Source organism: Macrosteles quadrilineatus, unplaced genomic scaffold, assembly GCF_028750875.1.
Source record: "Macrosteles quadrilineatus isolate MER2022 unplaced genomic scaffold, UCM_ALF_1.0 Scaffold_9__3_contigs__length_116548681, whole genome shotgun sequence".
Lineage (NCBI taxonomy): Eukaryota > Metazoa > Arthropoda > Insecta > Hemiptera > Cicadellidae > Macrosteles > Macrosteles quadrilineatus.
In genome coordinates, this window is record NW_026542602.1 from 90,163,642 (window position 1) to 90,176,907 (window position 13,266).

General features: G+C 34.6%; 1 protein-coding gene across 1 annotated transcript in view; it reads left to right on the plus strand.

Moving 5' to 3' along the window:
• The window catches only part of LOC129002300 (lysosomal alpha-glucosidase-like), a 45,894-nt gene that overhangs the window by 29,914 nt on the left and 2,714 nt on the right, over nucleotides 1-13,266 (plus strand). The window contains exons 11-16 of the mRNA XM_054429993.1: nucleotides 1,631-1,764; nucleotides 3,259-3,410; nucleotides 4,134-4,282; nucleotides 4,853-4,937; nucleotides 8,536-8,717; nucleotides 10,958-11,046. Of these exons, the coding sequence (XP_054285968.1) occupies nucleotides 1,631-1,764; nucleotides 3,259-3,410; nucleotides 4,134-4,282; nucleotides 4,853-4,937; nucleotides 8,536-8,717; nucleotides 10,958-11,046 (791 nt within the window). The remainder of the gene's footprint in view (nucleotides 1-1,630; nucleotides 1,765-3,258; nucleotides 3,411-4,133; nucleotides 4,283-4,852; nucleotides 4,938-8,535; nucleotides 8,718-10,957; nucleotides 11,047-13,266) is intronic.

Here is a 13,266-nt window from a genome sequence, read left to right on the forward strand (position 1 = left end):
ATTTTTCATGTTTTTTATGGTGTTAAAAAACAATCATCTGTTTTAATTTGCCTAAATAAATTACAAAAATTATGTTAAGGTAAAAACTAGCTACATAGTAATGAGCACTGGTTTTTCCAGAAAAATAATATATCAATTTGAAATTTGTATGTTAACAAATAAGTGTAGCAGAGCAGGTTGAGTGAATGTATGTTTGTGTAAAACAGAGAGGTTCATTCGGCCCGTCCGCCTCGGTATCCCGCCAATTCTATTGACTTATGGCAGAGACTGTACCGTTGGAGCTTGTGAAACTTGGAGGTTATGAACCGCTCTGTTTATTTGATATTTAAAAGTTGGAGTTTGTGAAATTTGGACATTGTGAAACTGTGCTTATTTGAAAGTTATAGTTTTGGAGTTTATGAAGTTTGGAGGTTATGAAACACACTGTTTATTTAATATTTTAGACGTTGGAGTTTGTGAAATTTGGACATTATGAACCTCACCCGGTATTTTAATGGCCGATAGGCAGAGTAGTTTTGCAGGTTCCGTTATTGTCTGCCAACAGTGGCAACACTGATAAAGTGAAAAATACTTAAATGCTCCAGTACGGACGGCATCAACAAATCGTATTGAGTACTGAGTTTCAATCTTAAATCTTTCAAGACTCTTTTTTGTAGGTTATGCTTGGATATACATTTTGATTTTGCTTATAATGTTCATATTTTTTTTTTTTTTTCAAATGGACAATCGACAATGGTTTCGGACGTGAACTTTAGGAGGGTGTACAAACAACGGTACCTAATGAATTGAGAGTGCAAAAATAAATATAGGAATTTGATTTTATTAAGAAACTAGACTTCTTTCCAATATTGATTTGATTTGTATACCTGTAAAGATTCATGTTAAAATTAGGTAAGTTAGGTGGACTGTAAAGATTTATTAATCTTTTCTCCATTTTAATGATTTGATTTTCCTTATTTATATCATACACAAGTGTTGATTCAGTTTTAGTGTAATATACTGATTGTGTTTTGTTTTGTAATACTAATAATAAACCAACAAATATGTATGTACCTAACACTGTTTTTTTTTCCTTTTTGACTTTTTCTACTTACTTTTGTTGTGAATCGTGTGACTTAAATGTAGATCAGATACCAAATATTAATATTATTGATCTATTGCTTAAGCTGTATAATTAATTATGTTTTTGTTTCAACTAGGCCTACTCCTAGAAGTTTATATAAGGTTAGGTTAGTTTGTATATAAATTAAAAATCAAGAATTGGATAGGGGCTGATTTTTTATAATGATAATGAATGATTTTTTATAGTACATATAAAAGTTATTTTATAATATTCTATGGCTAGTATTTTACAATAACCTTGTAAATGTGTATTGAATGTGTGACATTCTAAATTCTACATATAGATAACATGCTTGGTAAGCTTGTACTGATTTCACAATTTTAAACACATTCATAAAACATAATTGAATTTGGAATCGGAATCGAGTCCGGAATCGAGATTCGAATCTTAAATTTAAGAATCGGAATCGGAATCGGAATCGAGAAATTTTGGAATCGGCCCATCACTAGTTTTAAAGTTTTTACTTTCATACTATTGCTGGTTTTCAAACTTACATTTATGTTGTAGGGCTTTGAAAACAGTAAGGAAGAAGAGAGCATTTGTCATATCTCGGGCATCGTACCCTAGCCAGGGTCATTTTACAGGAGTATGGACAGGAGACATCAGTTCTACTTGGGATGATATGGCTCACTCTATACCAGGTATTAACACATAGGCTCTCTAGTTGTATATTATACTAGCTATCCAGACAGACGTCGTCCTGTCCAAATGTGGTTTTATGTCAATGCTCGTTCATTTTCAAGATGAGCTCGTTCGCATATGGCTCAATCACGTCCTGGTTAAAGTTTGTTTGCTACGCTTACTCACCTTTAGGTTGGAGCTCAAAAAAATAATGAATAATGTTTTTTTCTTTTAATTTGAAAGTTGTTGTTGTGTTGAAGGAATGTTTAACATGAAATAAGCACATCGACTAAGTAATAAACGATTCAAGAATAAATGGAAAACATATGCTTTGTTTTGATTTTAAAACATATGTTAAAGATTTATTCTACACCTTTTTTGAAAATTTACTAACTTTTATATTTGAGATTTATTGTGTTTAGGCTAATCAGTATTTTGTATAAAGTGGAATAACCTCAATGGCCACTTTTAGAAAACAACTTGGGAATAAAGATGAAATGGGTTTGTACAGGTATTTGTTCATTAGGTAAATACTATGAAAAGGGCGGAAAAACTACATTGTTTGGAGGAGATTTTAACCAGGTACTACCTGTTGCTCCAAGCCAAAAAGGTTAAAATAATATAGCCTAGCATGCACGGCAGTAAAGGGAGCATCCATATATAACAGTAAAACCTAGAGGTAGTTTTCGTTTCTTAAAACTAAAACTAACCAAAAATATGCATGTAGAAGATGCTGATGAAAAATCATTTCCTGATTGGTTTTGATAACTGGATGATGGAACCCTAACCATCGCAAAACAGTTAGTAATCAGGCGTTGATTATGACCTTTTTTGATAAAAATATGTAAAGTCAATCGCACCTTTAGTAGGAATACCACCACATAAACTTACACTAGACTAATAGTAGTTTTTTAAAATGTTGATCAGAAAAAAATCTAGGGTTAAGTTTGGTAAATGGGATGCCTTTACTTTACACTAATGTTGTAAACCTTTACAAAATGAGCATAAACTTAGAAATAATAACTGGGTTGGGGTGCTAATTTAGCGGTTTTGACCAAGAACTAAGCTTATCTCAACACACCTTTATTTGCCTTTTCATATTTGATGAAGAAAATTTCCAATATTTAAATCAGGGAAGCTTTTTTATCATCACTAACCAAAAGACCAAAGCTACCTTACCAAATTAAGCTACAATTATGGTTGTGTCCGCAAATGTGTTATGGTTTTTTGCAGGCTAGCTTTAAGGTTTCAGATAGATAAGTATAGTTGTGTTTAGTTTTAATTTTTTACCATCACTAATTTTGTATTGTACATTATTTTGTATTATTAATATATAGAAAACGAAAACAGTTCGTTTAGGTGGATTAAACAAGTTAAAAAATTTATTATTTGGATATAGGGTCATTTGAAAACGGAAAGAGTTACCTGAAACGTAGTGTAGTTCAAAATACTAATGATTGGAATATTCCAATACCTACCCTGGCTCAAATAACAGATTCTGTGACCAATTGCAGACATCCTGAGCTTCAGTCTGTTTGGCATTCCCATGTCCGGGGCTGACATTTGTGGATTCAACCAGAACACTACTGTGGCTCTGTGTAAAGCATGGAGCCAACTTGGGGCCTTCTATCCGTTCTCCCGCAATCACAACTCAATTGAGAACTTCGTAAGTCAAACCGTTCTTAAATTATTATTTAGATAATATTCTATTTAATGGACTAATCAATCTACTCAGCATTAATTTAATGTGCTGGGTAGCTGAGTGGTCAATTTACTCCTCTACTTGTTGGAAAGTTGCCGGTTCTTCGGAAAAGTCAATACTCAATAGCTTTTTAACTTTAGTTAAAAATTGTGAGTGTTCCAAGTCCAAAGAACAAATTAATTAACTTGACCCAGCCGTTCTTAATATATTTACCGGTTTATTTCACTCGATTGTATACAACAGTAATGGCGTTTTGACTCAAAACATAACACTGAAACTCTCACTTGTTGTTTACTAATATTTTTGTTTTCCAAAACAGGTTAGGTAACCAAAGAAACTAAAAATACATGCTTTAAAACTTAACAGATAGACAGAAAAAATTATTGACTTGACATGTTCGATCCCTCTGAATAATGTAGAACTAGTGAAAAAAGTCCAGGATGGAACAGTTCCATCAAGGAATGTCGGTGCGCATTAGCGGCGGGATTGTAATGATCCATCCGCCAGTGGTTTAAGAAAATAAGGCTTAGCGTCCCTAGAAATGTAAATGAGATACGGTACAGGAGGTTTTAATTTTTAATTAAATCAGTCTCCTTTTTCAGCTCACCTTAAAATCTATCTCTACACTATTTTTTAGTGAATTTTATTGTGCCACTTGTTGTTATTGTATTGTTATTTTGTTGTCAGGACCAGGACCCAGTAGCACTAGGCCCTGAAGTGGTAGATGCCGCAAAGAAAGCCCTTCTCACTAGATATTTCTTCCTGCCATATCTCTACACATTGTTTTGGCATGCTCATAATGAGGGTGAAACTGTTGCCCGCCCCATGCTTGTTGAGTAAGTTGCAAAATAATATGGCTGAAGTCACAGTAAATTCTGAATATGGATGTGTATGCATAATTGTACGAGGTTTTGTCGAGTATATTGTACTTAGAGTGCGGTGGTGGGAGGGGTTCGTGGTGGGCATAGTTCTGCTCTACACAAGACGCCATTTCACTAACTTACTATGGAACAGTGGGACTTTGTTTGATTCGTACAACAGACGGCTGGAATAATAACAGAATACAGAATAATAACAATTTAGGTTGTTTTTACTTTTGAAACTCATTGATGAAAATGTTAAACAAAACGGAAACTTCCTTTAAGAAGTTTTGGATGCTTTCGTATTCAAATTTAGGTTTAGAATATTATTATTTCTTATAAATAACCAAGAAGCTTTAATTCATTTGGCTATAAGTGACACAGTAAAATGCAATAAGGACAGTAAAAACGTGTATCTAATAAGTTAGTGAAAACAATTTAAGTTGTTAGAAAACAAATATCAATGCAAGATCAATGTATTATAATTGTCTGCTGACCAAATTTTTATCACATTGTTGATGTAGCAGTTTCCTTTGTTATTTTCAGATTCCCCAAAGATGAGAAAACGTACAACCTCCATAGTCAGTTTCTGTGGGGATCAGGCCTTTTGATAGCTCCAATGCTTTCAGAGGTTAGTTCTTCAATATGCCATCACTGTTGATTAGTGATATGTGCTAAACAGTTTATTTTGAATTAATTATGAGGTTGAGGCAAGACAACACTAAATAAACAGGCCGTAAGGCTCCTCTGGCATGACGTCATCATAGGCGACGGCAATGACGTAATGTTATTTTTTTAGTTATATTTTTGTTTTCTAAGAAAAGATTAAAACAAGCAGCTGATCACAAACGGCAAAAATTACGTCATTGCCGTAACCTACAATTATGTCATGCCTGAGGAGCATTACGGCCTGTTTAATTAGTGTTGCCTTGGTTGAGGGTAGGTCTAGTTGCAAGTTGTAGAACGAGGGACAATCAAATCAATCTTTATTGTTACAAGTAATTCAGTAGCATTTATATCACGGAAAAAATATCACATTGTGACGCAAAATTCTAGGGGGGGAATAAACTAGTATTCACCAAAGTCAGGCTAGGCCTACCCTAGAACCGGCCACACTCAAATTTCTTCCCCGGAGTGCTCAGAAAGAGCCGAGAAAAATCCAGGGGTCGATACGAAGTTGTCACGGCTTTGACTGATCAATTTATTGAAATTTAATCGAAGGCTCAGAGCTCTAGAAGCGCTCAGGAAATCCTGCAGACGCTCAGTAGGAGCTATTTCATCCTCACCTTCGTTAAAGTGTCTTTGGAGAATTTTGCCTAACTTTTAGGATGACTCTGTAGGGCCAACGAGGATCCAATCTTAAGCCAATGTAATATAAATACTCGTATTAAACTGTAAACTATCTGGCTAAGGACGTTGGTAAACAATATAATATCGAATAAAAGGTAAAAACAATTCCTACAGAGTCGTCGGGGCCTAATTATTATAACTGGACGGATGATTTAACGTGAGATGATTTAAAATAAATTTAGTATTAGTTTACGTAGCTGATTGTTTAAATCAGCCTGCTCCCAAGACTTGATTCTTTCACCCGCCAAAGACGGGGTTTAGAACTTAGACGACAAGTCTCGGGGTATTAAAACGTTGAATTCTAAATAATAATTAATCGTTAAAACGAACGGAATAAACGTAATTTCGTAGCCAATTGATTCAAAACCAAACGTAAGATAATCCTCCGCTAGTCACTGGCAGGCAGGAACTGGCGGGTTTTATGCAGGTCGGCGAAAACGAAGTTATTAGAATTTAGAGGTTTAAGATCGAGTTCTGAAACGAGAATAGTTGTAAAACGAGAATGCGTGCGTTAAACGAAAATAAAGTAAAACGTAGAAATGGTCTAACTATTAGAATAGCTAACCTTCGTAATATCGGCGATCGGCGGGAATGCGTAGTCTTGTAACGACGATGTTACTTCGTAGACGGCGTGTGAACGAATAATCCTGTCTTGGAGTAAAATCCTTCGTTCCTGCCCGCTTGAGGCTTACGCGCTCAAGCGACGAACTTTAGTACTACTAGATAACAGCTGATCGAATTCACTTGTTGAGCTGGTCTAGTTTCGTCTGTCGTCTGTCAACAAATAAACACCAGTTTGGGGTTATGTCGTCGTCGGCGTTAAACATCTGTAAAATCGGCCGGTTTAACTTTATTATGTGAAACGAAGTGCTATTATGAATAAATATGTAGTTGTGGATGTGTTTGTGTACTTCACTGTGAATAAAAATAGGCCTACGTTCTTTGGCCCATAGCCCAAGCTATGGCCAACACATAGGCCTCGGAGTAGGCTATTGTGGTTAAAAATCGGGTAAGTTCTGATGTTCATTTATTCGTAGTACGTTTTTACCCCCCTTAAAATTTGGCACCTTACAACATGGCTTCTGCCTCTGCGTGATAAGAGCAGCATCTAAGAGCATTAAAAAATACCCCACCGCAGCAAACCTGCAGACTAAGTAAATTTATATTTGCCTGGTTGGATTTACTCAAATATTTCCTTAAAGTTGTCAGATTTGCTCACTATATTTAAATAACATTAAGTTTAATGAGTAGGTTTGCTGCTACAGTGAAGCTAATAAAGTATGTTTTCCTACAGTCACCCGACAAAGTTGGCTTCCTTGTACTGTTTATAGTACAGAAAGCTGCTAATTGCTGCATATTTATTTTTTGTCGTACGGTTTATACTTTGGCGCACATCAGGATTCCAACGAAACAACACAAAACAGCGTGGTTCTATTATGCACGTATTACGTGTACGCTTGGAAATAGGTTGGCAACACTTAAAGATAATAATATTATGAGCAGCTGATTGACTATTACAACTATGATTTAACCTGTCATTTCATGTTTATAGTTTCGGTATTTCTGAACTTTCTGGACTTTTCTTTCAAAAGTTTTTAAAACATTCCTACGATCTTAATAAACAAAAAAATACCTTTAAAGCATTTTTTTAGGCGCGGAAACCACTTCAAATTACAAAAACATACGGAACTATATTATCAAGTCGCAGAGCACATTTCTTGCCGAGGAAAAATAGCGGAGTGATACGGACCGGGTACTACTTTCTCTAGGGCACCTATTTGTGTTGCCAGCTGAACCAAAAAACGCGTTGTATAGTGTTTGAAAGACTAATTATTTATATGCTTTATAGTGACTGTAGGAAAAATATAATGTGTACATGTAACAGGAGTGCAAAAGGCCTTTGCTGCACTCGAGATCATTCATATTCATCATTCGAGATTCATTTTTAAATATTGCTCTCGTGTGCAGCAAAGTGCCACTTTGCCCACTAGTTACACAAATAACTATTTATTAGTAAAATGTTGACAGCTTATTATGAAATAACAAAATTTTCCAATTTTGATAAAAACATGTTCATTAACAAGCAAATGACAACAGTTTACTCTATTATTTTTCAGAGTTATATGGGAATTTTAAATTTAATATATTTTTTTTTAATTTTCTCTATAAATATTTACTGTACAATAACTCTTCAGTATTCTAAATTATTTAGCTAAGTTATTGTGCTAAAGGACACATATAAAAATATATTAATTTTAATGGATGGTGTTTTTGGACTTTGGGAACCTCAAAACAAGAAAGTAAAGCAGTCCCAGATCTAGTTCTAGAATGAGACCTGTGGTAATCTCTTAATCTCCGTATGGGGAATTTGCTTAAAGAGTGAGGTCTCTCATTCAAGCACACGTCCTCTGTATTGTACAACTCCGTCAAGAAAATGCCATGAGAAATTAATTCAATGTCGTTTCTTGTTGCTTTTGGGCTTAATTTAATTTAAGATTCATCTCCAATTAACTTGTTTACTGATTTAAACACATCTCTTATAAATAAAAAAATACTCCTTGGTTACAGTTCATTTTGGTTCATGTTCACAAGTTTATTGTGAACATTTTCCTTCTCAATTAGTAAAAACAAAACTAGTTTTTACGTTTCGGAATCTGAAATCTGATCCTATCATCAGGTAAGATAGCACAGCACCCAAACTAAAACTAGCTTTTGCTGGGTTTCTGTACTAATCTCATTATGTTTTAGTTTAGGTATTTCCTCACCTGGGGTCGGAATCAGATTCCTGATGTCAAAACAATATATCTTGCTTTACCCTAATCATGATAGATATATTACTGTTGTTCACACTGCAAGACTCAAGTTTAGGGTTGTTGTAGGAAAAGGGATATGCCACAGCTTATTTGCCGGCTGGCCGCTGGTACAACTTTTACTCCTTCAAGCAGATTGTAAGCAAGGGAAGCACATATTTGCTAGACACACCTAGCGATTCCCTCCCACTTCTACTAAGGGGTGGAAGAATAATTCCCGGCCAGAAGCCCAACACTACCACCACAACCAGGTAGTTATTTTCCTTCGTTTTAGCATCCTGTGTAGAACTTTTTATTTTTGTCTGTGTCAATCATGTTTTTGGACAGAATTTACCAGTGGTTTTGCTAATACTGTGAAGCCCTTCACTGGGTAGGAGTCTCAGCAAAGTGTCTGGTAGTAATTGATTGGCAGCGGTTAACACAAAACTAAATTGAGAGGTTAGTTAGGCTACCTAGACACCAGAGTCCTGCTAATCTGAACTACAGTAATTGAAACCGGACCCTATTCATATTAATTACCAAATTTGTTCAGATTAGCCAGATATGAGGTTAAATTTGATGACAAATCAAAATAATGTATTTTAATAGCTCTGAAGTTTTATTAAATACTAGAGGTTGTCCAGTGGTCGAAAACTCAACCAAAAATATGTAATGTACTATCTTCTCTATTTTTACCCCTTGCTGTAAATAAAACATGTGATTGGAAACACTTCTATTTGTTTTGATTTTCTGTTTATATTTAATCATCAGCATAGAAATCCATAAGGCCCATGTTAATTTTTTTATTATTTTTAAACTCATTTTTAGTGCTTATTTATGAGCTTATTTTTATTCATAAATATATTCTGCACATCTACAGGATATTTTTTTAATAGTATGTGTAGATTTTCCCTACGATGCACACGGGCTGGGAATAAATGTTTTAAAGAAACATGCTTGCCTATTAATATATTGATATTGCTTCTGCCATCATAATATTTTCCCCTGCAATCAGAGCAACATTGTGATCACTTACCGTGATCGTGGAAATATCTGTTTTCATAGACTGTTATTGCAGAAAAACCTGTGACCATTTCCCGCAGTCAACTTGTGTTTATGACTAGATGACTTCAAAAGTAAAGCAACAGGACGCCATTTACAGATGGATACTCGGTTGATGCTAAATTACAAATAAATATGTTTGTCTATTGTTGATAGTTCCAAATTCGACGTACTATTCACAGACTTATTGCCAGTTATTTTAAATTCACATACTATTGTTGGTTTTCTAAGTTTCCAAGTTGGCTGGACTCCCTGGTCAGTATTGCAGAACACATAGCTTTATTTTTAGTTCAAATACAGTGTATTTTTTCCCACAGGTGGTTTGGATTAGTCTTAATTAGTACTCTGGTACTGGTGCATTTATTCAGTTTTAGATCAACATATTTGATTGAATTTTACCCACCTTAAATTCTACTTGAAATATTTTCTACTTCAGAGAACTAAGGAACATTCAAACCTGAAAATTTGTTTAGTCACTTCAGTAAACATAAATATTCAAACTGAAACTTATAGTATACAAATCAAATAAAATCAAAATCAAAATCTCTTTTATTTCGTTTAAAATAATCATTATTTACAGTTATTACAAAATATATACAAAAATATTTTATCAGCTTCCCAGTTTATTCCTTTGGTTGCCAGAAACAAGTTTTGATTGTCAGCCCTAAAAAATTAATTACATTTCAGATTTTCTTTGTGGTTGTGGAATATTAGCAGCTTAGTGAACAGAGCTTACCTCATTTTCAGAAGTTTATTGTAAGAAGGTTTTATGGTAAATACAGTCCAAAATGGATCCGATCTATTCTTGTGAGTTTTTATAATTGGTTCATTCAATAGAAGGTAGATTCCAGTTAGTAACTATTTTACATTTATCTGTATATACCTAAAATGACTCTCTATGGTATGTCTGCCTTGTTCTGTAATTCACTTAACATAGATAAAAGCACCATAAACAGACCTTCCAACTCTCCCACATTATCTCCCACTCCCGCTCTCCCGCTTTCGGTAGAAAAACTCCCGCATATCTGATACAATACAAATTTTACATACAAAACAGGGAAATCTTTTGGAAAATCGGGAATTTTTCGCAATGTGTGATGGAGAGTGATTTGGACGAGCAACTAAGTATAGTGGATCTTTCAAATACAAAACAAGATATAAAAATGAATGGACCGTTCAATGTCCCTTTAACTTTCCTAGTGTGCTATTTGCTATTTTCAATAACTTTTGTACGTTTTTGGATGATATGAAATGGAAAAAAAATAATATTTAAAACTATTTATACATTAGTAAAAAATGGTTAAACCCCTGTTTTTTAGGCTTAAATTTTCAAAATGTTTCTGGGGAAGGACCCCCTGCAGCGGGGGGGGGTCACTTCTGCCTGAAATTCCTCCGAAGTTGACAGGTCTGCCATAAAGAACTGCTGTTATGTGTTTTCTATGGGTTTCAGCCGACTCAACCCCATGGCTCTACTAGTGTCTTTATGTGATCATAACATGGCTCATGGTGACCTATACTGGGATGATGGGGATTCTTATGGTAAATATTGATACTTCCCAAAGTGTTAGGTTATGTATTATAGTAGATCTTGCATTATAACTGTTTGCCAAGTTTATTGTCTGGAAACTCTGAATCTGGGGTGCTTGATTATTTGTGACCATCACAATCAAGTAAAAAATATAATACAATTTCTTAATTTCAATTTCATACTTATGCCAGACTTGCAGATTTATGTCTTGGAGAATTTTAGCCTACTTCTATCTATCAAATTGATATACTCAAAGAGATATTTTGGTATTATATAATAATAATAATAATCATAATTTTTTAGTTTAGTTTTATTTTTACATTTTAGAAGTAGTTTTATTTTTTGTTTTAACTTTTATTTTTACTGGCAACTTAAGACAATAACTTTTGGTTTAAACTCAGACTCTGTGGGACCTAGGCTGGGTAAATCTAACTCTTGCTTGTTTCAGGTTCTCATGTGTAGCCCTGTAGGTAAACAGTGTGAGGCTACTTAGTTTATACTTAGTTTTATTGCATTTGTAGTAGTTTAAAGCCCACCGAGTCACGTCACAATTTAGTAGTGTTGTGTCTAGTAACACTTTATTTTGTTCTGAGCTCTGATTAACCCTCCCAGTGTTACTTGACGAAAATTCGACAAGCAGCACACTTTGTGTAGTGTTACTTGTCGATTTTTCGACACGCAGACATCGTTTACGGCGAAGGCTCTATGACTGACTGAATCGGATTGAACTGGATCGAGTTAGGTATCGTTCTTTCCGTAATATTCTAAGCTTTCTCCAGAGGTCTGTCTCTAAGCGCTATTCATTTTAGTTCCGAAAATATTGTAGCAGACAGCTGACGTGCGTGTATTTGTAAACAGCTAGGTTCCCCCGGACCGATGACTGATGTGTTTTATTACGTTTATCATTGTTTTAGTGTTAAAAATCAAAAGTAGTGATATACGTGGTGCATTATAAGAAGATTTAAGTGGTTTTGAAGTGCTGGTTGATGATCCTGAAGAAGTAGGTAGTGATATTGATGTAAATTATCAGCCAGATTCCTAGCTATGGTTAGGCTATGCATTCTTAGCTAAACGCTATGTACTGAAATCAGTTTTTTGCCCATAACTTATTTATTTGCAAATCTACTTCCTTATATTATTATATATTTGTAATCCTCATAAAATTTAGAACAAAGTGGCTATTTTCAAATATTTATAGGCCTATAATTTATACAATTTCATTGAGCGCGAACTTATTTTTTTTTTTTTGAAAATTTTCGAAATTATATTTTTTTTACCTAAAAATTTTTTTTTTTTAAAAATGTTTCTTATGTTTTATATATAATATTGAAGCCCATGATTTTCCAAACAAAATGGTATATAGAACATTAGAATTAACATTGTTTTAAGCTTCTCAGATCCGTTTTAATAAAACCTTGCAAATGCGCCAAAAATAGGTGGACATTAAGGCCTAAACTATGGACACTTGGAGGGTTAACTGAGACTACCAAGTCCTAAGACTATTCTAAATCACTATCGACTCCTGGGAAATCCCGACTCGTGCGATTCCTGGGACTTATCGATTGTTTAGGTGTGGAAATTCCCTGCACTACCTTTCGAGTTTTTGCCAGCAGGAAATTTGCGTCACAATTACAAGTGGTTTCAAGCCAGCACTACGAACAATGCAAAACTTCTACCGTTTCATTTGCATATGGTTGAATGGGTGAGGTTCATAATGTCCAAATTTCACAAACTCCAACGTCTAAAATATTAAATAAACAGTGCGTTTCATAACCCCCAAATTTCATAAACTCCAAAACTACAACTTTCAAATAAGCACCGTTTCACAATGTCCAAATTTCACAAACTCCAACGTTAATATATTAAATAAACAGTGCGTTTCATAACCTCCAAATTTCATAAACTCCAAAACTATAACTTTCAAATAATCACCGATTCACAATGTCCAAATTTCACAAACTCCAAAGTTTAAATATCAAATAAACAGAGCGGTTCATAACCTCCAAGTTTCATAAGCTCCAACGCTACAGTCTCTGCCAGAAGTCACTGCAGAGGTTGCCGTCGTTCGGTATGTAGGCGCTACATGTTCTACTGTTGTAGCGGCGCAACACGAAGCATCATTGTTGCTCCGTAATTGCTTTCTTTAGAGTATAAGTATATATTCTTAAGAGTTCCCATAGTCCGATCATGTTGGTTCGCGAACTCGTTGGAATAAACGTAGGTTTACACGT